This window comes from Camarhynchus parvulus, chromosome 4, assembly GCF_901933205.1.
Source record: "Camarhynchus parvulus chromosome 4, STF_HiC, whole genome shotgun sequence".
NCBI lineage: Eukaryota > Metazoa > Chordata > Aves > Passeriformes > Thraupidae > Camarhynchus > Camarhynchus parvulus.
In genome coordinates, this window is record NC_044574.1 from 11,296,818 (window position 1) to 11,321,949 (window position 25,132).

Here is a 25,132-nt window from a genome sequence, read left to right on the forward strand (position 1 = left end):
TTCTCATGTGTCAATCCGTAAGCAATTGTCGCTCATCAGCTGCAGTAAAAAATTGTATCAATCACACTTCTAGAAACAGCATGAGACATCAGACAAGCAATGTCATTGTGGTAGAGTTACAGTTATTGTGCATATCATCTTTTATATATTCTACCACTTCATCACTTATGCAGCCATAGCCAGAAAATGAGCAGAGTTTTTTGCTGAGCTGTCTGCAGTAATGTAATATACTTTTCCTGAGTGATGACAGCTAATTTAAAACTCAAACTTAACTAGTTAAGGCTATTCCTTTTGGCATGAACTGCTCTAGTTTTGCTAGAGCTGCATGTTTTCCAGGCCTGGTGATCATACTGTTCTGAAGATTTTTGAGTAACACCCCTTACTGTCTCCAAATTGTGCTTTGAACGATGCACTTTGCATTTGCCACATTAGCTTAATTCTTGTTTTACTCAGTTCAAGCCCTCAAGTTATGAGAAATGAGAAAAGGTGGTTGTATGTACTTCTGGTCTTGCTTTAAGTGAAGCATGGGTTTGTCTGTCAATGTGCTGCGGGACAGGTTGCAACACTGAGATGGTCCCTGTGCTCAGGGCAAGGGCTGCAGGAGGTCTGTGTTGATCAGTCCAGATCAATATCATTCCTCAAGTTGCTCAGTCTCCTTCTCTGCAGAGGAGACTTCACATTCAAAGGGGTCTCTTATACCTGAAGGGAAAGAGGTAACTCATAATGCTTTGTCTCAGGGTGTTGAGGGCTGTTTTGACTCCATTTAAATTGCAGACTGAGAGTGCAGCTTGGTGGTTGTGGGAAGTTGGTTCATGGTCAGTTGAAGAAAAATTAAACTGTTGGTAATGTTCTATGTTGCTAAGAATACACTTTGCTATTCAGGTTTGAGGTAATCTCAGCTGAAAATTAATCTTCAAATTGATCTTCACAATAATACTATCTTCACATCTGGATTCCTGGGCACAAAGACCTGGTGCAGTCTTGAAGCAAATGTAGGATATTGAGGAGGTTTTCTAGAAACCATCACTTGAACTGTAAGAGATGTCTCAGTGATGAATGTTGCTTCTTCTGTGCTCTGAGTGTGTTGGTGTTTTATTAAACACTGAGACAACAATCTGTCAAACTAAGCTTTCAAACTGTGCGAGGAAGAAGTAACCATATGGTTAGGAGTTTGTTTGCTGCATTGAACTACCTCACATTAATATAAGGAAGAAGAGAAAAAATGACGAGGCCTTTGTTACAACTAAACCAAAAGTATGCAATATTTGCTGCCCTAAGCTTATAAAATAGCTGGGTTCTGCTGGAACCAGTTGTTCATCTGTGAGACCAAGCCCCTGAAACTGAAGAGACAGGGGCACTGGTGAAAGCCTCCTTGGCATTTACCCCAGGGACTCCATGATTCAGATTCAGGTCCTAGGTTTCAATATAATTTATGATATCTAATCAGGATAGCTACATATACATATCAATAAATAGTGTTAGTTAATTCCTGCATCAGCTGCCCAGCCTCAGGGTCGGCTAGCACCTCTCATTTAGAAATACGGTGTGGTCTTTTTCAAATACTTCCAAGTGTTGAAGTGTCTGCTGTGTCTTGTCTTCTGTGCTTTGATTAGAAGAAGGACCAAAAAAAAAAATTAAAAGGGGCAACAAAAGTTGCTGTCAGCACTTACACTTATATGAAATTTTTTGAGTTTGTGCCATTTTAATTCAGAGATACTTATGCAAAATCCATTGAAGTTCTTCTGGTGTGATCATCAGCAAAAGAATCACTGTACTGTCCTCCCCTAATTTTTCTGTTACAGTTGTGTCTATGTCATCAAAGAGGTCTTTCTGTGCCATTCTATACCCAGTTGATATTACTGACTATGCAAGTGAGTTCACTAAGTGAATTAAAATTATATATTTGGTTGTTGTGTTAAATTTAGGGAAATAGACTTTGCTCTGTGGTGCATCCAGGTTATTTGAGAATCTGTCCTGGCAGTTTATTTTAGCAAAGAAGTAATTTAATTCTCTTCGAGAATGTTAGCTTGGGAATTGTATCATCTGTGCTAAATCAGTTGAGTTATTGAGGTTATGCATTCCATTAGCAATGCTTGTGCACTTCCAAGGGAAATTGTATTTCTTTTCAATTTGATATGCCACACATAGGTTTGCCTGGTGATAATTAAATACTCTTCTGTGCTTTAACACCTGCACTAGGGCAAGCAATTTTAAACCAGAAGTTTAAGCTCAGTGCTGATACTTTGTGGTCTGGTACTTTAAAGGTGTTATCAAAGATAGTAGTGACCATCTTCCATGTCTAAAATTGCAAAAATCACTCTGAAATCTGCACGAATTATAACATAAAAAGAATGAGCTGGAGCAGAGCTGTTTTCAAAATGGCAATTCTGATGTGATGTGTTGCTCTTTATTGCCAACCTGAAATGCTACAGCAGGTTTTCAGGAGCGAATCAAGTTAACATTGATGAAGTGGAACCAGAGATTCTTTAACCTAGATTTACTGCATTCCTGTGATTGGTACTGTGAATGGCAAAATAGCCCCCCCATACAGATTACATTCTTTAATGTAAATGCTTCTTAAAGCTTTGAAATTCAGTGAATATGAGTTAGAAAAGTCACCTTCATAGTAACAGGGCTAAATTTCTAGATTGACAGAGGGGAATTTGCAGTGTGAGAGCCTGTTTACATGCTGAAGGCAGTGGGGCAGTAGTTGACAGTACTTTCTTAAAGGCATCCACAATCCTAGTAGCACTTCCAATGTTTTTCAGGTAAGCAGGTTATGAGACATCCTACATGGACCAAAATTTGCATTTTTTTAACTTCCGGAGAATTTCTACAAAAATCAGGCTTAGCTTAATCTAAAGTTAAACCTAGTTTATTTTAGCTCTAAGCTGTAGAGTTACTTGATCTCCTGGCTTTTGTTCCTAGTGGAGATGGCATTGACCTTAAGCCATTTAAACCATGGATAATTCTGTTTAGCATGAAGGAGTGTGGGGTCAAAGAGGAGAAAGGAGATGCCAAGATCTGGCTTTCAGTTCCTTAGGGATTTTGAAGAGTGAGGAGTGCTGGGAGCACGTGCAAGAGCTGTCTTTGGGACTTTGAACTCTGTTTTGTGAGTGACATCTGAAAGATGGAATGGGAGTGCAGTTTGAGGGACTGGCCCATGTTCACACAGCAGAGGGCAACTCCATGAGTGCTGTTATTGTCACTGGCTCAAGCCAATGTTGCAGGTAATTGAGAATTTAAATATATGAAAATTAGTAAGTTACTGAGCAGTTCTGAGCAAATTGAGGGCTCAGTCCTGTTGTCATTCCATTCAATGAAAACAGTGGTATTAAATTATGTGAATTAATCTCTGAACAGATGGCAAAATTCTTGGCCTGTCCATATGAGAGTGTGGGTGCACAGTACCCAAAGGTGCCTGCTCTGGACTTACTGGTCTACAGGCAGCTACACTCATTCCTCATGGAACTCTTTTGTACATTTTACCTGCAAGACACTTTCAAAGCAGCTGCAAACATTCTTTGCACAGAATGGTTTTTGCTGAGCATTAAGATTATGTATTCAGTTGATCCGTGATGAACATATGAGTTGCGAATCTGTGCTCAAGGTTACGGCCTCCCAAATTCCTCATGCAGGTAAGTCCTAAGCTACTCTGCAGTTGGTTTACAGGGAAAATGTGTTCATTGCATAAATTTGTTTCTGTCCTTTAAATTCAGAGACTTCAATTTTGCACATGAACATTTTGGCTTTGTGTAGGCAAGACCATAATTACATTTTAAAGCATGAATTGTCTAGAATGACAAATCAGCATTGTGGTTGTAGGAGACTGTTGAACTAATTGTCATTAACTAATTAAATTATTCATATTCAAGAGAATGAAAGAAAAACTGCAAAATTGATCAATATTAATCATCTGTACTTTCTTTCTGAGCAGGCAGGAGAGAAGCATTATCACCCAACCTGCGCACGATGTGTCAGGTGCAATCAGATGTTTGCAGAAGGAGAAGAAATGTATCTTCAAGGTAAACCAAACAAACAAAGAATTAAACAGTTATATTTGGCTCTCTTTCCCACACCTGCTTGCCCACACCATAGGCTTGCACAGGGGAAATTCAGTGTTACAGAAGGACTTGTGCAATAAAGTATGCAATGGGAAAAAAAGTCATTTGACATAAATATGAGCTGAAATCCTTCACATGTAGCAACTTCTAGCTCTACTAAGCTGATCAAAGCAAACTGCTTACACAGTTAAATACAGGGGAAAACGCCAGAGAAAATAAAGGCCTTTGTATGTGTCTTTGACTGGCAGTATCTTTTCAAAGGAAAACAGAAAAGAGAAACTCAGTAGGATGTGGGAACTGTATGGCTGGTGTATTATCCTAAGATCACATACCTGCCCAGATCTGTGTTTACAACTTCTCAATTGTCCATGGTTTTCTAGAAGTGTACTTGGAAATTTTTCCTTAAGCTGGAAAAGTTAGACTTTATTTAGAACACAGCAGTGGTCTCAGTAAGATCTAGTTATGGTTTAGTATTTTATTTTTAATGACAATTTTATTGTCACTCTGGTTTGCACAAGAACAAGCTCGTTAGAGGACATAGTGATACTTGTCTGTGCTCATGAATTTTCCCTCAGGAGCCAGAAAATGCTGCAGTTATTCCACTTGAAAAGGATCTTAGCTGTGCTAAAACCCCATAATTAATCAATGCTTTAAAAAAGTACATCAAACTACAAATTTGTTTCTAGATTTCAAACCTTCTGAAACTTGTTTGCAAGTCAGTCTTCTTTTTAAGTTCCGTTTGTTGTAAGGGCAGATATTTGTTAGGTTTTGTTCTGATTATTACTTCAAATAATAGCAAGGTATGCTCAGGTTCTCTTAATTTGGATCTATTTTACTGTATTTTCTGATGTATGGAATGTTTACACCAGCTTACTGTCATACCCTTTTTGTCTTCACAAGGAGAGCAGTTTCCATCAGAAGCTGGTGTTAACACCAGGAAAGATCTATAATTTGGACTGCCTAACCTGTTAAATAATAAAAAATGTTGGAGCCCAGGGTTTTATAATGTGTTCTTCATCCTCTTAATGAACTACTGTAAAGTTTTAGGTGTTGCATGTTCCTTAGCAGAAATCTTCAGTGGTCATCCAACAGACAGCTTTTGGGTAAAAGGAGTTTTTTTTATTCAGTGTGAAAAAGTTTCCCAGACAGTGTTGCTTGGCTATAGACAGGAGTAGGTAAAAAGAAAAAAATCATCTAAATACTTCTTAAATCCATTGGGATAATTTGAAGCAATTTATGGGACAAATGAGGTAAGCTCAAATCCACTTGTAAGTGGAAGAGAACTTAGCATTAAATTTAAAGGTGCTATAAAAATGTTTCTTGGTCGTTCAGTAACAAAAAATCCCAGTAATTTATCTGGTCTGTTCTTATAGGTACTCTTTTACTGCAAGAATCTGGGTTCATCTGAGTTATTTTTGTGAAATAAATTCTAATGATCTCCATCTGTCTTCTGGGAAATAGACTCTGCTTCTATCTTGTTTCCAAAATCCACTAGTTAGAAAACTATCAAACTGCTGTGAAAACAAAGCATTTCCAATAACTCTTCTTGATACTCCCCACCCAGTACAAACATTAAGTATTTATTATGCAGAGGTTCTCAGATTCCAGTTTAGTCAGGCAGAAGTTGTAGTGCACTCACATTGTTTACCTCTGGAGCTTTAATCTGTGGCGTGTCTGAGCTCAGACTGGCAAAAACATAAAGGTTTCTTCTTACTATTAAGACTTGCAAATAACTATTTTATTTTATATCATTATGCACATTCCACTTCTACTGAACACTATTTCAAACATCATGTTCAACTCTTTGAAAAATTGTGACTAGTGCAAAACTATTCAAGTTTCTGTCTCACACTCATTGTTTACTTACATCTCGTCAAGATCCTCATTTCAATACCTGTATGCAAGAGAGAATTGGTTCATTTGGTATCTCCTGCTTCCTCCAAGATGGACATTCCCCTGAGTTTATGCAGTTCCTTGGTAGCTGACTTTGAAGAGACAAACATGTGGGAAGGGCAAGTTTGGAACAGTGAATAAATGATAGACAGACTGGATTTTCAGCCAGGGTTACATGGCACAATGCTGTGTACAATTCCATCCCACCATGGCATGCTGTGTATGAGCCAAGCCTGACTACTACAAGAATATGTATTACAGGAGTGTCGGAAATTCTAATTATATGTAAGGAAAAAAGTTACCATGAAACAGAGGCAAAGCCCAGCTGGACACAGCCCTGCCTGCTGTAATGGGACCTCCCTGAGCAGGAGGTTGGACGGGTGGGGCCCCAGAGATCCCATATCACACTCCTTAGGACTCAGATTTTGATGTTGATCTGCCATATTGAGGTGCATCATTCTGAAATAGTAGCATTCTGAAATCTTATAAATGTCTGTGATGAGGCTCACTGGGATTGAGAGGCTTTGACTTCTGAAGGTATCCTGCACTAGCAGGGGAATTAGTCATCAACCTACATCTTATAAAACCTTATAGGAGGGTTTAATAAGGTTCTTCTTTTGAACTTTTTAAGGGTTCTTATTGTGGAACTGAATTAAGCAGAAATTTAAATTTACTTTACAGGAACATCCATTTGGCATCCAGCTTGTAGACAGGCTGCAAAGGCTGAAGAAAAAAACAAGGTAAAAAAACCTGTATTTTTTACCCAGTGTTATTTGATTGCCATATTATTCTCTATCCTTTTTTTTTTTTTTTTTTCAGCAGCAGCAGGCATGGATGGAGGGGTTTGGAAAATTTTTGCTACTGTAATTTTAAATTTTAAATGATGGGAATCCAGTTGGCTAATGAAATGTAATCATGTAATATAAATACTCTGCTTTTAATCAGTGATTAAAGCCATAGATAAAGGAGAATGTTGTCCTAAGAGTTTTCTATATATATATAAGCTGAATAAGTAAAAATGTGAAAATATGAATAAGGAAAAAAAAGTTAATTTTTAACTTCTGTCTGATTATGATGTTATGAGTTCATGACCTCTTCTCATGTGGCTCTGAACTTAAGATCAGAGGACTTTCACTTTATTTGTTTTTACAAAAAAAAATTTCCTTGGAGTTTCTGTTTTATTATTTGTTTCTAAAATGTTGGCAAGCCAGCCACAATTTAATTTAATCTCTGGCTATAAGTGCCTCCTTAAGTTGGATGATTGTGCACCTCTCTGTGTGCAAGGGGAAAAGGGGGGAATTCTGGCAGAAGATTAGGAGATAAATAAGCTGTCCCTAGGACATGAAGAATTAATGATTCTTCTGAAGTGGTGGGAATGAGTTACAACTATCTCATTTAATGTAGAGGCCGAGTGTGGGTTTTTCACTTCTGATGTTCTCTGATGCTCCAAGCGGTACCCTTGGTATCCTTCTTCAAAAAAGCTCTGCTTTGGTTCAAGGCTTGGAGGAAGGCACATGGGACAAATCAGAACAGCAGGCAGCATCCATAAAAAGATTGTTAAATCTGGTGTGTCAGAAAGTCCAACTTTGACTAAAATACAGCTTGAAAAAAAAATTTGTTTGGGCTTTACCCTAAAGGATCTTGGCTGTAGTTTTTGTACCCATGTGTTTGGGAAGTGATTGCTTGGTGTTGTTTATGACAAGCTCTGAATATCAAATAATTTTCCTGAGCCTAGCAGTTTTTCTTTTTCCTGGAGTTTTTCCTGGAGTTTTTCCTATTTTCTGATCTTTATGTTCACTATTGAAAAAATAAAAGCAGAAGGAAGGATGCCATTTTTAAGAGAGTAATAATGAACTTTTCAACATAACTTGTAAAGTCTGGAATGAGATCTGCTGCTTGAGAAATTTACTGTTTGACCTTGCAGTTTGTTGTTTTTAAGTTATCTTCCTATATATAGATATATGAACAGCATGTAATTAAAGTAGGTGACAAAAGTAAAAGGAGAAAGTGGCAGCATGCTCCAAAACTTTGGAGATGGAGTGGAGGGGAAAAGGAAGTTGTGAAAGAGAGTGACAGCATAAAGAAAGATGATGGGAGAGTGAGATTTTAAGCAGAAGGGAGGATGCTGGAAAAGACAGGAGAAATCAAAGCAGCAAGGGAAGGTAAGGTTTATAAAAAGGCATATAGGGAAAAGAGGTAGGTGGAAGAAGAAGAAAAATGTGTAGTACAGAAAATTAGCTAACAGAGGCAATAGAGTCAACAAAGGTGTGAGGTTTTATTGAAAAAGCTGGGAGATGATGTGGAGCAGGTGTGGATGGGGATGCTAAAAGGGACAATGGATCATGAAGAGAATAAAGAACGTGTGAGATGTGGGATGTCTCGTATCCAATTCCTTAGCCATTGGTATCCTCCAAGTCCTTCTTCTCCCTTCAACATCCAGTTTGTGGAAGCGGTACTGGAGATTCCCCTGCCAGGTGCAGAACCTTGCATTGGCCTTGTTGAATTTCATGAGGTTTGCATGGCCCCACTTCCCAAGCTTTTCAGGATCCCTGTGGATGGCATCACTTCCCTCCAGCATGTTGTCCCCACCACAGGGCCCGCTGCCATCTGTAGGTTTGCCAGGGATGTGCTCAATCCTCCTGCCTGGGTCATGAAGGGAGATATGGAGCATTACTGCTCCCTGTAAGGACCCTTGAAGAGCAGCGCCTGTTACTGGTTTCCACTTGGGCAGTCCAAAGAGGAAATGTGCAAGGCTCATGCTGGGAACTCCAGTGACCTTGGTGCCAAAGGAAAGCCATGACTGGGCTCTTCCAAGGGGCGTCAGGGAAAAAGGACTCAGCTCTTGTCTGTCCTTGGAAAGACCCAGAGCTCCAAGGGAACCTCTGGAGATCATTTTGTCCAACCCCTCTGCTCAAGCTTGGCTGCCTTGGGCCAGATGCCCATGACCATACTCAGGACACAGAAAGAAGCTCTGAAGCTTTATCTGGGAATCCTGAGCTTAATCCAGAACTGCCATTTGACTTCAACAGGGTTCAAAACATTGGAATAATGTAATTATTCTAAAGTTATTTTTCTCTTCTGCATTGAGTGTCCTGTAGGGACCTCATGAAAGAGAAATATGGTTTGTACGTGACATCAGTGTATCAGTGACACTTTCATGTCATTTACACAAGTTCTGGAAAACTGAAAAGTGCTTTAATTATGCAGAAGAGGTGTTTAATTAGACTGTCTTAAATGATCATTCCCCAGGTCCTTTTCCGTGTTGTGTTCACTGTGATGGAATGGCATGGCAGTGTGAGATGTTCAGTCACAATGTAGAATGGTTTGATGGAATAACTTTGGAGTAAAAATGTTGCCACTGTATTGTCTTGTAACTGTCTCTGATAGTGCCTAAAGGCTGCCCTGCCACCCCAGAAATGCTCTGGGCCATTTTATTCTGAAGAGCAGGGATAAGAAAGCCATGTGTAAAACAATTCCTGTTTTTTTGAAAAGTTAAATTGGTTGTCTGCAAGTGTTCTTTTATTTTTAACTCCATGTTTTGAGCTCTCTATAATATGCCATTTTTGAGTGGTAGAGATTGAATTAAATTAAATGTCTTGTATGCTTTTTTTGAAATAGCTGTTATATTATCTTTGACTCTCCCGTATTTCCTATCTATTTCACTTCTCCTGCCATAGGAAACTAGGACTTCCTCTGAGAGTATTATTTCTGTACCTGCTTCAAGTACATCAGGTTCCCCAAGCCGTGTGATCTATGTGAGTATTTCCCAGTGAAATTTGTTCTGTGGGATGGGCAAAAACTTGTGCTTCCTCCTACAATGTAGCACATTATATGGAAAGTTAGTGTCTCTAAACCACTGCAGTTGGTGATTCCTCTAAAATGGAATTATTTTCTCAAGTTTAAAATATTTGCATACTGTATTTGCTGTTACAGGATTCTGGCATTTTCCTCCTATATTTTGTGGTGTATTTGTATCACTTACACTACAGCTGGAGCTGGCTTATACCAAAGCGTGCAGAATACCGCAGTTCTTTCTGAAAAGAAAAGTTTAGGTAAACAGTATAGCCCACAGGTAGATTACAAGCTTAGATTTGAGCCCAGCTTGTTTAAATTGAGCTCCTGAGCCTGCATCAGATTGCTTATGGGAACTCTCATGTGTGTGATTGCAGGACTCTGCCCGTGCCAGATGCCAGTCCCTCACTCAGAGGACTTTGATGTGTTTGTGGTTTATGAAGCACTCTGAAAAGCTCATTGAGAGAATTTAAAATAACAAGTACAATAAAATCTTAGGATTTTTTTTTTTAATACAAGATCAAAATTTCTGTAGTGTAGTGTTCATGGCCAAATTCTCAAGGCTACCAGCAATAGATAAAAAATGCAAATGTGGTGTGATCCATACAGATATCTCTTGCAGGGCTTCAGCATTTTCAGGGCTTTTCTTTCTCCTGGCCAAGTATCCCTCAGGTATGCAGGTCATCCTCATCAGTTAGAGCCGTGTAGTGAGAAACTTGCTGGAGATGCAATTGACTTCCAGACAGGTTATTATACAAATGCTAAGGGCTTTTATCTCCTACATAGAGACAAGTAAAAGAGTACTTTGGATCTACACTTGTCTTTTTTACTCAAATAAAAGTTATTTTGAATACAATATGGGCTTTATCTGAGTAAGATTGAACCTGCAGTGGAACAAGTGCCCCTTCTCTAGATGCTGATCAGTGGTTGTGAGTGCTGCTGAATAGCAGTGTTATAATACCAGCCAAGAAATGTCATTGTGAAGACAGTTCATTGTGCTGGGTGCCTATTATCATATAAGCACTTTCTTTGGCCAGATGAGCTCTTTTTTTCAGGCAGGCACCATCTCATTATGTTTTTAAGTGTGAGAATTCTCCCAAGGTTTATGTTTTTAGAGACATTTATCTAACTGCAGTATGACACTGTTTTTATTGATGTTTGTGTTACAGCTTTAAACATGCTTCACTGGCTCTTAAAAGTCAAGGATGAACCTCCATGCTCCTTTTCTGCTTTTGTTTCTTTGTTTGTTTTTATAGGCTATCATTAAATCAGCACACAACCCTGATGTTTTTACTGTAATATACAGGTGGGACTGGGAAAGAATAAAGTTGTCTAACAATATGAGTCAATCAGAAAAAAAAGATGGCCCAGAAGAGTGCAAGTTCTTGTTCTATCTGTCCCATCTCTCACTGCTTAATTGTCAAAAGTTGATTTTGATTGATTGAATCAATCCTATTTCGGCTTTCACAAACAGGAAAGTAAAGAGAATTAAAAACATGTTAGTGACTTCTATATTATCACAATGGTCCCTTGGCTATCTGTTTTTACGTGTGTTTTCTGTTACAGGAGTGTTATGACATACATGCTCAAGATTTGCCTTGTGTGCTTTTGTGGCTGCTTTTGCCAAACCTAAATTCTTGCTGCCACTGAAAGGAAGGTCCCACCCACGTGTGGCCCTGTCCCTCTCTGGCTGTGCCTTCCCATCCCCTTTGCTGCTAATACCAGTGTGTACCCAGAGATATGCAGTCAAATTTGAGGCCAGACTGAGCTAAACAATAACTCAGGAAAAACCTCCAGACAACCAAAGAGGCAAAAAAACCCCAAACTGTCTACATGACTTCTAATACTAATATAGAAGGCAGAGCAGGGTGGGATGGTGCACACAGGGCAGCAGTTTTCCGCAGTAGCATAGATCCAATCATAAAACCTGTAGTAAAATTGTCCTTACCATCTGGTGAGCTCTGTGGAGTATTTCATGGACAGAAGAGTTTAGAGAAAACAGTTCCATCTTAGGAACTGTGAGTTTGATGTGGTCAGAGCAGTGCTGAACATCATCATGGGCACCACCCCACGGCAGGGCAGCTGTGCTTCTGGGCTATGGTGGTGTGGTCACATAGGAAAGGTGAAAAAAGGTTTTTTTGACAGAAATGTGAATGTGCCTCATACAGATGCTTTACTAAAGCCATACCACTTGTTCTTCATCTAGTGATAACAGAATTTGGTGTCTTGCAGTGGGAGAGGGCGCAGGCCAGTGCCTTTTGAAGGAAATGGGCATCTTTTCATGACCTGTAGGGATGACTTCATTATATTCAGACTGAAATTTGCCCTAGTGCTGGCAGTCACTCACAGTTCCTGATTAAAAATTTGTTGATTTCTAAATTATGCCACTAAATAAGATTTTTTAAAAAGTCCTGCTTAATTTTATTAAGGCAGAATTAGGTGCTCCAAGCTAATAGATCCAACTGGAAGGCTTACATTAGTTTACATAGCTGTGTTATGTGTGCTCTCATACAAGGAATAGAAATCACACTATATTTTTATACGGATCATATTCACAATTATATGTTTGTAAAATTACATATTCCAAATGAAACAGATACTTTATACTTAGAGCATGGTTTTACCAGAACCCTAAATACCAAATTACTGAAGAAATGGCTTGAAGCCTCTCAGCTGTAATTTGAGCTTTCCTGAGCTGATTTGAACTCCATTCACATAATTGAATGTAGGTGAAACAAATAAAATAAAAATACAGTGTAGACTCAATGTTTGAAGAATTGAGTGTTTAGAAAGCAACTGTATCCCTAAGGTGTCTCTTCATCCAAATTTGCCCCCTGTGTTATATCTAAACTGAAAGGAATTACATAACATGTTAAGTTTTACTCCTCTGACATCCGAAATCTAATGGGAAGTTGCACATCTAGATAGAGAGCCAAAATTACTGTAATTCACATTTAAATATTCCCACTTCTGAATTACTTTGGATTCACTGTAATAATGGTCAAAAACCTGGATACCTTAACTGAAATCACAGCCTTTTTGGCCTTCCTTGTAGGTATAATGCTGCCCAAAGTATTTCTGGGACAGATGGATTCTTCACCTTTGCATTACCTGTCTCTGCATCAGAGCTCTGCTGCCTTCTCAGCAGGGAGGGACTTCCTTTCATTAAGGGGCAATTTCATTGCTCTTTAGCTTCTTAAAGGACCTGCAAAGAGAATGAGATCTCTAGATGGCTGAGGAATCATGTACTTGGTTAAAACACATTTTTTCATTAGTTTTGAGGATGGGAATATGTGCTGGAGATGGCACCTTGGTTCTGCTTACATATTCAAGAGCAATCTTCTTTTCATGCAGTTTATGTTTGCAGAAATTCATGCATTGCTTTAGAAGAAGGGGTAACTAGAAGTTGTCAGACTAAATTTTTCTTGGATTATTAACCTGATAGAAAACTTCCCTGGAAAATCTATTGAACTTTTCTTAGCTCATACTAAGAAAAAACAGAATTACTGCACACATAAATCCTGGATACTTTTGTATTTTTGCATGTGGAAAACATTATTACAGTTTTATAGCTGATCATACTGAGATTTTCAGAGCACAGCAAGATTCACTCATCATTTTGTTGCCAACAAAGATCTTATCCTTCTGCAAAACTTGAAGTTGGAATGAGACCATTATGCTGCCCATTTCTCCACTCTCAGTGTGGCCAACTTGTCATCATATCTACAACACAGTATGTGCTGGAGACAGTTTTGGTGCAATTATCCCAAGGGTAATCTGTGCAAATGTGGCAGCTTGATAATAAGTTACTCTTTTGGAATATGTGTAGTAGGAGGAGAACAGGGACCAGCAGAGTCCTTTCCCTCTGTTGGTTGTGTGAGTCTCACGAGAGGATTTGAACTTTACTTGAGTGGCATCTGTGATCTTCCTCCACGGTGCAAATCCATCATCTGCTGGTTTGTGACCCATATTTAAGGGCTGTTTAGACAGAGTCAGGAAAGGAGCTGAAGCTGTGGGGCACAACTGAATGGGAAAGATCAAAGAGTTGATTAATGCTTTTCAGCATCTGGAGAGTAAATGCTGGAAATACGTATTTGATTATTCGTTACTGCTTACAGCAGGGGGATTCTGCACACCAAACCCACTTCAAAATTCAGTGTGTTTTGCCTGAAAAAGACTAAAATATCTGTCCCCTGTATCTGTTTGTGCATCCAGGATTAAGTGGGATATAACCAGGGAATTGGAATGATACCATGCTACTCCTGTTAGCCAAATGCCAGTGACAAGGTAGAAGTCAACAGTATATAAAAGAAAACAGAATTAATATTTAGCATAGGGTAGTAAATACAAGAGATTTAAATGTTCACAAACAAAAAAAAAGTGATTTATTATGCTTATGACTTTTCTACCTACATTTATCTGTCCTTGTCTGATTGCATCCTGCTCATATTCTTTCTTATTCTCACTGCTTTCTTTCCTCCTTTTCTTAGGCAAAGCTTGGAGATGAAATTCTTGACTACAGGGACTTGGCTGCTCTTCCTAAAAATAAAGCCATCTATAACATTGACCGCCCAGATATGATCTCCTATTCTCCATATATCAGTTACTCTTCAGATGACAGGCATAGTTACGGGGAGGTACTGAAACATGGGTATTTTTTTTACTCTGAGTTTCAGGTTTTATGTGCATCATTGAACATGTTGCCAAAGACTATTAATGTGCATAATTTTTTAATGTAACTTTTATAGCTCTAGTTAATTTTAATTGAGTCATGTCATCCATTCATTGCCAGTGACTTAAAAAAAAAAGAGAACAACCAAACCCAAGATGTTAATTTCTGTTATTTTCATTTTTTAGTTTGTAGAAATTAGAACATTGCTTTCTGTGATCATTTTTTAAAGAGATGACATGTAGTTAAAATGTTTTTCCATGGGAGTAGTTCTGCATGCGGTAGGAAACAAGAGTCATTGCTAATTATAATGCAAAAATGAGAAGCAAAACCAAATGTCTTTTCATGATTTTTTTTTAATCAAAGTGTACCATGTAATTTTGGTAACAAAACAATGGTATCACTTTCCTGTGTATGAATTTCTTTCAACTGTCTCTTACTTAACTTCATCCTCATGTCATGCATGCACTTCAGCCTTTTCATATGCAGAGCTAATATGATACAGTTTGTGCTAATGAAATCTAATTTAACACAATACTAACAAACTAATAACTAATTCTGGGCTTCGTGAAACATACTTGTATATAACTCCTGTCATGCAAGTTAGCTTTTCTTCTCTGAACATACCTGCAATTCATTTGACTTTCTGATTGCTTTTATAATTTTAGCTAATTTTTTACAAATTAAACCTTTACAATATGCTAGATATGAGCAATATACATAAAGTCCAGCATGGAAGTCTGCTTTGTTCTCTTCAGGTGTCAGTGAATGAGCAGAAATAAATGCTATAATTAATGGTCATGATATTTATGCCCTAGTCATGCAATGACTTGCACCTTTTACACCTAATCAGTACCACTAAGGTCTCAGTACCACTGTCAGGTGAAGGGCAGTGCATATGTTAGGTTTTGCAGGCTTTCTTCCAAGCCCTCTCTGCACAGTGCTGAGCCATGATAGCTCCATTGTAAAGTATTAAAAATAATTAAATTGTATTTGGTAAAGGGTTTAAATGGCATTCAGGTTTCTGATTTCACAAAATTGAAAGCTGCTGCCTCACCCTAAACCTGTGGAGCATAATCACTTCCTTTCTCTGTCAAAATTTGTTGGTACTGCTGATGGCTGTGGCCCTCCTCAAGTGCCTGGTGACATCAGGCTTGGCAGAGGTGCACAGACCAAACATGGACTGTGTTTGCAATCCAACATATTTCCTGGTGCTCCAACTATTTATTAGACTTGATAATACCAGGGGAAAAAACTCCTGTCTTCCAAATTTCAGCATGCTGACTTCTTACCTGTAGCTGCAATACTTTCAGTCTATTTGCTCAACTAACCAAACATAGTGTTTGGTTTGGAAAGGAAAATGAACAGCAGATTGTCAGATTACATGATGTTTAATTGAAAATAAATAGTCCAGGCATTTTCCTTTCCCTTAAAACTGTCAGTTCTAGTCCTGATTTTGGAGGTCCTTCAATGCAGATTTAATTAGGGCTTGTGTGTAGTTTCAGGCAGTTGCTTTAACTGGGAGTTCCCTATTGCCCTTCTCTGTGCCACAGGACTGGCCTCACCAGACCCCAGGATTCTGTAGTAGAGAAATCACTCAAAGACAAATATAGAGATTTTTATATATTAGTTCTTATGTACTTAATTCAAAACAGATAATAAACAAAATTGCCCTAACTTAATTGACAGGTGTTTTTCCTAACTGTATCATGTGTTATACATGGATAGTGATATTTTAAGAGTAATTCTTCTCACGAGTAACATCATGCATGAATTTGTATCACTAATTTGTTGTGTGTTGCTGTTTGCAGTCACCTCAGTTGCTCTCTCCAACACCTACTGAGGTAATCCCCAGTGCCTTTGTTCTCCTCTTCTGACCCATTTTGTGATGCATTAACCTGGTCATATTAATAACCAGCAGTGTCTGAAATGTGGGGTTTGCCCCTTGCCTCTACAGTGCATGGGGTTTATAATTTATGATTTTCAGAGTGTTACTTGTGTTCAGTATGTGCTCTGCTTCTGGATTGTCATCTGTATGCATCTGTCTCCACTGTCATCCATGTTTCTGCTTTCCAAAATAAAGGTTGTATGGTGGTCACTTCTTCAAGCTCTACTGAATAAATTATATTGGGAAATATGATTTATGTTCACATTTAAAGCTGCCAGTGTGAGCTGATTCAAATTAGTGCTCGGCATAGATTTCTCTTCTTTTATTCTTCTCATTTTTTTATTCCACAAATAGTTAAACTACTTATACTATTTGTGTGCACCTACTTTTAAGTCATTTGCACATACCTGAACTTCTAGGTCTGTGTATTTTGATGTGCATTAATTAAGTTAGTCATTGTTTCAAGAAGCATCACTTTGGAAGCAGTGAAAGCATTTGATGTATTTTCCCAGATAGTAACTCAATTCCATATCATGGGTCTGGCTATTTTCTCCATTATCCCAATTTTATGCACTGCAAAATTTTGGTAATCATGGAGAATTAAAGACTTTAAGATCTGGTTAACAGAGAAGTTAACCAGTATGGATGTAATTTTTTTGATAATTTAAAAATAAAAGCATGTTTCATGTAATATTTGGTGACATGGACTAGGTTGACTGTTCCTTGCAGAGACACAAGGTACACAAAGGTAAGGTCTGAAACAATATGAAAACTGATGCTTTGTAAGATTATAACAATATCCTTTAAATTCAGTTACCAAACTGCCAATATTAAGTTCTAGAAGAGATACTGGTGTGGAGGTTGGGACTGCCATGATTTGTGTATACTCCCATGTTATCCAGCTTCTCTGTGCTTGCTGTCTCTTTTTAAGGAATCTGTGATCAGGTGCTTGGGCATCATCATCATCTGTAAACTTGTCACCAGTTTTGTTGCAGGGATTTTTTGTTAGAGGAAAGTTCCACTGTGTCATACAATTGGACACATCACAGACCATAAGCTGACACTCATATGATATTTAAATATCATTACAAGACATGTAGAGCCATTGCAATGCTGCTTGTAAATCTCTCCCCAAAGGTTAGAGTGGGTATTACACAATGTAGGTACAGGGGGAAGGAAGCACCTCGAGCTGGATGTTGAGAGGAGTTGGTGGCAGAATTCCTACAGAGCACTGCATGCTTGGGAAGGCATCAGTTGTTCTTTGCTTTTTGTAAAACTGCTTCTGAACTGGATGTTAAAGCAATAATGCTGCTGGCCACTATACTAAACTGATTTTCCACTTTTGAAAATGTGGCTGGTAGGTCTGGGGTGACGTTGAAGGGACGGAGCATGTCTTGTCCACAGGATAAACCTGAAGATGTGAGAATATTGTACATCTTTGTAGAGTCAAGGATAGTCCCAGAGAAGCCAAATTCATGTAAAGATTAATGTATGGACATAATTACGTTGTCCTGATAGGAATTTGGGAGATGATGATAGGGCTAATAGGATGTACAGTTTGTTTAAATCATGAATGATCCAGTGGGAATCACACAGATGCCTAAAGGCATCCCCATATTCATGATAAGTGACTGACACTTGTCACTTGACACTGTCACAGTGTAGGATATCCTCACTCTTTTCTACTGGAACAGGAGAGGGGAAGCATTTTTTTGAGTATGGCTTTCCATAAAAGAGCATCTGCAAGTTACATTCATTTGTTCTAATATGAACTTAAGCCAATTCTCACGTGTCTTTAAAAAGGAGAAATTTGAATTTGCTTTTATAGCAAGTTTATACAAAGTTGCTTCCCTATCTATTTGACTCAGTTGTGCTTTTACTGTTAGGAAGACCCTTGCAACTTGCAAGTTGCAGTTGCAGTTTTACTCGCTGTTGAAAATCAGAGGCTTGGAGGGTGTGTACATGGTTTTGACTGGTTGAAGCCAAGGGTTTAGTGGGAATTGGATTGCGTGAATGGCGCTGTACAATGATGCAGTATTAATGCTGATGTGTTTATATTGGGTTTCTTAGGTAATGACCATGCTACAGTGTGGCACACTGGGCAATTTATACACAATCAGTTTCATGATGTAGTGAAACCAGCAAATGTTGATTTTTGTGTTGTCTGCAACCATTATGCATCTATTCACATGGATACAAAGTGACCATAATACTGTCATGCTGACCTGAGCTCATCTTCCACCCAATTTCATTTGTTCAGGAAATTACACTGTCCTGAAGCAACATTTTTCAAATTAAATTGTAATTTTAAATTTATGTCTCTGCTGACTTTCCTTGCAACATGACCATTCTTTGGTACTTGGCAGAGCTCTTTCAGTCACTCTGCAGGTGGAGGTGCTGAAAGCCACCTTATTTCATTAGGATTGCATGGAATCTTAGGGCAGCACGACTCCCATCTACACAGCACAGAAACACATGAGATGGCATATTCTGTCTGTTTGAGAAGTTGCTTCTCTTCCCTAATAACATGTGTTTTCTCTCTTCCTCCAAGGGTGACCAAGATGACAGATCTTTCAAGCAGTACAGGACATCAAGTCCTAGCTCTGCTGGCTCCTTGGGCTATGGTCGGTACACCCCCACCTCCCATTCTCCTCAGCATTACAGCAGACCAGGTAATCCAGAAGCAGCCTTACTTATTCTCTAGATTTTTCCATTACTTTGTGTTATGTTGTAAGTAGAATTGACTTCAGCAGTCAGGGGTTTAAGGTGGAATAGCAGTTCATTGCAGGGATTTATTTACAGTGAAAAGCAAGTTCCATGGGGAGAAAGGAAACAAGTGCTTCAGGAACATACATCCAAGAAAACAAAACCAGGCATTTACAAAAAATTGATTCTACGTAGACACAAGATAGGAGGATTTAAGGGGCTTAATCCTGGTCTCATCCTGCCTGAAGATGCACACTCATTCCACAGTTCTTTCAAGGTGTGGCACAGTAGCAGTGAGTGCCCACAAAGCCAGGAGGGAGATCGAGTGACTTTGTGTTACATTCTTGTACCACAGGGTCATGGTTCATGTCCCCTCTCCACAGTGCAAGAGCTGGAGGAATGACCAGTTCTGATGGCTGAATTTTGAAGGCCAAGTTGCTTTAGTTGAGAAGTTTACATAGTGCTTTTTGCAGCTTTGGGCTGTAGTAGCGGCTGTGTTGGTGCTCTGGTCACACAGACAGGAGGGATCATCTCTGTTTCACCTTTGCATGAGAATGCTTTATAAAACCCCATTCATATTTGGGCTCTGTACAGCGTTTTATCCTTGGAAATAATCTGTGAAATTGCTCAAAATTGATTGTATTTTTTCTCTACTCCATCATTTAGGTGAAGAACACAGAGCATTTATATTATTTTTTGTTGTCTTTTAATTTCATTGGGGATACATTGTAATTCTAAACTAGTTTGGAAATATGCAAGTTCTTAATCTTCCCAGGGGAAATGAAGATTTTAGAGGTAACAGAAACAGTTTTTACAGGATTTGAATATTTGTACTACACAAAGTCTTTGACAAAATGGAAGTGAGATGGAGTATAAAAAAATCTATTAGAGTGAGATTAAACTCTGCTGAAGGTCTGGTAGCTGTCACACCTCATCTCAGTAGCACAATGTTAAAGCAAGGAGAAAGACAAAAGGAATTCCAAATAAAATCGAAATTTAGAGGATAATCTTCATCATCACCATTTTTAATAATTACCACTAATCCTCCAAACTGTGTTATCAGGACATCATTGCAGCAAAGCAGAGATGACTTGAGAGTATTTTTCAAGGTACTTAATCACATGTCTAACTTTCAGAGCTCAAATAACTTCAGGATGTCTCTTCAGATACTTAAATTAGCCATGCACTAGAGTGCCCTGTGCAGTGTGAACAAAATCCTAGCAGCGTGCAGCGCCAACAGTGAGAACTGGACCCACCCGTGGCACAGTTCTCTGCAGAGACAGAGAGGCTCTTCCCATTTCATTTCATCAGACCCATTATGAGCATTTCTCATTCCCTCTTGCAGCTTTTTAATATGCAGGTTTTCCCCTGAGTACAGCCATGCCTTTTGTGGTGCCTTTTCTGGAATATTTTATGATGCCTTACAGCAGTTTGGGTGATGCCCTTTCTGTCTGCAGAAAGCCCCTGTCCCTTGGCTGACCCCATGGTGTGGCCACTGGCATGTTTTTAGCAATAACCAGAGAAGGAGGAAGACTTAAATGTAAACTGTATGTTTTCTAAGCATCAGGAGGAAAATGTTCCTGAAAAAAAGGATGGCATTGTAATTTGTGGCTTTCAGTAAGTGAACTAAATAGTTTATTTTCACTTACTCTCTGTTGCCCCCAGCTGGTACTCACAGTCTTGGTACCAGTAGCTGCATCTCCCTGCCCCAACACCCAAGCCTTACATCTACATTCAGACATCATTACATCCCTTTCTTCAAAGGTAAGGTCCAGGAATGCAAAACCGTGCTGTGATAATGTAGATTTATTCAGCTGTGTTTCACTTTTATGTCTGTGCAAGCATGGCTTCCACTTGGATAAAATTTGTCTTAATTTTGTGCAAATGCTTCCTTGATGTACTGTGTAAGTTTTACAAACTGAGTGGGTATGGGGTGTTTTATTTTTGCTTTTTCAGTGAGTGTTCAGTGTCTTTCAAAGGGATAGAGGGAAGGAATTTTGCTTTTATAATGAAACTGAGGAAAGAAAATATTTAAAAGTCTGTTAGTTCTAAAATACCTTTACCCTTTCTGGTGATGCTAAATAGTATAATAAACTTATACATTTGATACAACACAGGATGATCAGTTATCTAACCTTCCAACCTACATTTATATATTCTTCATATCATTTGTAGCATTGCCAAAACTTATGACAGCTGGTTACATCAGTGCAGCTGCACTGACTCTCAATTACTCTGTGCTGTATCTTATAAAGCACTAACTGAATCTGTTCTCCTCGCCATTGGTTTTTTTTGCAGTGGATTTAACTTCTAGCAACCTCTGTGTTTTGGATGAGACAGTGCTGAGGAGTGCCAAGAGCCTTTGAGGCAAAGGCTTTTTTTTAGTCAGTTGGTAAATGTCTGAGAGAGAAGGAATTCACCTACCACATCTGCCTTCTTTAGTAACAATAGGAACTGTGAGGCCACATGAATGGCAAACACTTTCAATGCCTGTTCCTTGACTCTCATATACTCTCTGATTTATTAAAGTAAAACTGCTGTTCTTGAGGCTGTAACCAGTAAAGAGAAGGGAATGACCCTCTGCAGGAGACAGACTTGCACATTCAAGTGAATAGCAGGTACTCACTGCCTTTGGAATAATAACTGAAACATCTTTTTTGGGGCCCTGATGCTGCCCAAAGTCAGCTGAATTTCACTGGGATAAACAGGAACAGAATCAAGCTTGAGACATCCAAATATGATCTTTGAGAGAAAATTTTGGAGGAAAGAGCTGATGAGATTAAACTGTTTGTTGTTGTTTTAGAGGCTACCTGCAAAGCTCCTTTCCACAACCAGAAGCAATCAGCCTCCCACACATTTCTTGAAAGGCTGGCACAATCCCTGGTATTCTCTGAGGCACTGCTTGAACTGTTTTTGTATCTGTCCTCTCATTTTGGATGGTATTATCCATCCTGATGTACTGAGTGAGAGAAACTTCTTTGGTGTGCTGCAGCACATGATTTCAGTGTATGGAAAGCCTTTCCTGAAAGTCCTGTTGGCAGCTGCTTGGCAGCACTCCTGTGCAAATGAAATTCTGCTCAGTGCTTCCTGCTGTTTCTCAGAGCAGCAGAAATTATTAAGTGCTGGTGTTTGGATAAAGGAGTTGTTAAGTGGTACCTCCTTGTGCCCAAATAATTATTAGTAAAGTGATCAAAATTATAATATTTTGCAATTCTGAGGCACTTTTTTATCAAGGAGCTAAACTATTTTGCAGGCAGTACTTTACAGTGCCTCACAGTGTTCCTGTGAGGCAGGTGAACATTTTTATAATTTTTCTAAGTAGGTAATCCTGAGCTCTGCCAAGGTTGAATAGATTATTCACTGGTTTACAGCGAGTTAATGTCTCTGTCCAAAATAAGTCAAAAGATTTGCTTCATCCTCTTCAAGGTCTCTAAATTCAGAGTTCCAGAATGTGTTTTTTTCTTTATCTTAAGGAGCCTTTTGATGATGTGGATGTGCTCTTTTTTTCTCTTCAAAGTGGTTAGTGTGGGAAGAGTGGGACTGTAGCAATAGTTGGTTTGTATCCAGACCAGCCTTAATGTTGCCACTTCAGTTTTAAGAAAGTGAAATCTTGCTATTAAAAAAAAAAACAGTTATAAGATCCAAAAATAATACACTGCTTAACTATACTAGAAGTAATCTTTTTAAAACCAGCACTCCACATGTGTCATAAAACAGATTTCTTTACACTTCCAGTAGACAGATACATTACTACCCTAGGGAAATTAAGACAAGCAAAATCGTCCTTTTGATTTCATTGAGGTTGCATCATGTTCTTCCTGAGAATGACAGGGTTCATAATTTTTTCCAGTGACAAATACGATTACTCAGTTCCTGTGCTTCCATCAGTGTTCTGCAGTCTAGCTCCCATGAAGTGTAATGGGATGAACTGTTATTTATCATGAAGGCAGATGATTTGGTTGTGCTCTTTTAAGGATTTTTGTCTTCAAAATAAGTCCTGTGACAACCTCACTTCAAGAAAACTTCACCATTTATGCCACTGCAAGTGGTAGGTGTGACATTCCAAGCACCTATGCTTGGTGTGGTAGTTCCTCTTGAGGTGATGGAGTCTTTGAGTGTGCTGACAAAATGTTTGCTTAAAACTTAGTGGGAATTATCTTGCCTTTGTAGCACAGGAGCACAGCTTCCAAAACCCTTTTTTTTGTCTTTGAACACTTGAAAAGAATTAGTCATCAAACTTCAGAAAGCTTCTTTTAATTTAATGCACCATGGGCAAAGATATTAAAGGGCCCAGTTTTGTGTGTAGGCTTGGACAGCTCCCTCATTCAACCAGTGGCATCTATTTGTTCTTCAGTTCTGAACTTAGACAGCTCTTAGTATAATTTACTATAAATTTTCCCATCCTCACAGATAAGATAAAAGCCGACTAAGCAGGAGATATAAACAATATTATACTTTTCCTTGAAAATGAAGCATGGTCTGAGCCCTGGTCAGTTGGCTCTACACACACAGGGTTAAAAGTACAGCCTGCCCTGTCAGCAACCAGAAGACACAAGGAAGTTTTTGTGGTTTACACTCAAGTTCAAAGTAAGCCTTCCCAGATTCTTTCCAAGTTAAACAACATCCAGGGAAGAGTTCAAGATTCTGGTTTTTTGCTCTTCACTGATCAGTAGAGATGATCACAGCCTGTGGCTGCTTATGGCAGAAGGCAAACCCAAAAGTTTGAAAAATTGCTCTCTCTGGTAGTTGTCTTTTCTCTGAGAATTTATTTGAAGTTCTTCTTCAGTCTATACTAAGCAAACCTTGAAAGAAATCGTTTATTGGCAAAGTCTCATTTTAGAGATTTAAATTATAGCCTAGCTTAAGTGGCTGTCTGTAGTTCCTACTCATTAACTTTCTACATGGATCTTCAGTTTGCTTTACTATTAAACACTTACTTTGGTATGCAAAATGTGAAATATAACTACTCACATGTTTATCTGAATCAGTGGCAGAATGAAAGTTCAGATGTGCACCAGTTTGTATGAGTGGAGTCCAAGAAGAACCTTTTCCATCATTTCATCCTTAATTCTTCCATTTTTTTGAGCAAGTTAGAGGTGATGGCTTTGCAAACTGCTCCACACAGATGATCCTTGCACTGAGCAATTTTTAGATTCCCTGCCCCCTGGTACTTGCACTTATATCTTGTGTTCCTATAAGCTTATTCCTCTTAATTAATGCTTCCTCCTGATTCCTTGCTGACACTCTACTCTGTCTGAAGAATGACTTTCTGTGTGTGTACAGTGCCAGCACCTTGGGTCACTGCTCAATGAAGTGATTATTCATGCAGATCGTACATGAATAGACATTTTAATGATATGCTAATTTTTAATTAAATGAGGAATTAATACACTGTGGAAATTGCTTGAGAACTTTCATTCTCTGTTTAAATTAGAAAACTCCAACAATATCTAATTTGAGTGAAGGACATTACAAAGTTTTTAAGAATTTTGGAGGTGTAATGGACCTTATTTTAGTAAATATCTACCAGTGACATGGAGGGTTCTTCTGTTTAATAGAGATAGGCAGGAATCTGGGCAGCAAGCAGCGAAGAAAGAGGGAATTTATAAATGTGGAGTGAAAACCTGTCCCCACTTTTTTCCTTCCAAGGTCAAAGTGGGAATCAAGAAACTGAATAACTGTCTAGTTTCTTGTCTGAGGACTTCTTACAGTGCAAGCTTGTGGTGATGCACCAGATTCTTAGTAATTCCATATTTTTTTCTTAATATTTTGGAAGGACCATAGGCTCTCAGCAGCTGTATTTGGAATTTCAATCTCTCAACGTCCCAGATTACACTTTTCCAACAAGAAATCACTGAGTGGTCACAGCTGAACAGCTTTTGAGTTTTAATTTTTGGTCTACTGTGAACACTACAGAGACAAAATTTAGGATGGATTAGTCAGTGTATTGTCATGAGATAACACAGCACACTGTTCTGACCTTGTTTGTCCTGTCTCTGCTCCCACTGAACTCGGTGGCACTGTCCCCTTGGCCTCAGTGGTGCATGGCAAGGCTGGCTTTGGTGGCAGTGGGGTGGCCATGCCCCCACTGTGTGTCAGCAGAGACCATCCACAGGCATG

At 38.8% G+C, this 25,132-nt stretch overlaps 1 protein-coding gene across 1 annotated transcript in view; it reads left to right on the forward strand.

Moving 5' to 3' along the window:
- The window catches only part of ABLIM2 (actin binding LIM protein family member 2), a 112,040-nt gene that overhangs the window by 57,290 nt on the left and 29,618 nt on the right, over positions 1 to 25,132 (forward strand). Inside the window, exons 9-13 of the mRNA XM_030947423.1 lie at positions 3,938 to 4,025; positions 6,639 to 6,697; positions 9,635 to 9,712; positions 14,240 to 14,386; positions 18,858 to 18,978. Of these exons, the coding sequence (XP_030803283.1) occupies positions 3,938 to 4,025; positions 6,639 to 6,697; positions 9,635 to 9,712; positions 14,240 to 14,386; positions 18,858 to 18,978 (493 nt within the window). The remainder of the gene's footprint in view (positions 1 to 3,937; positions 4,026 to 6,638; positions 6,698 to 9,634; positions 9,713 to 14,239; positions 14,387 to 18,857; positions 18,979 to 25,132) is intronic.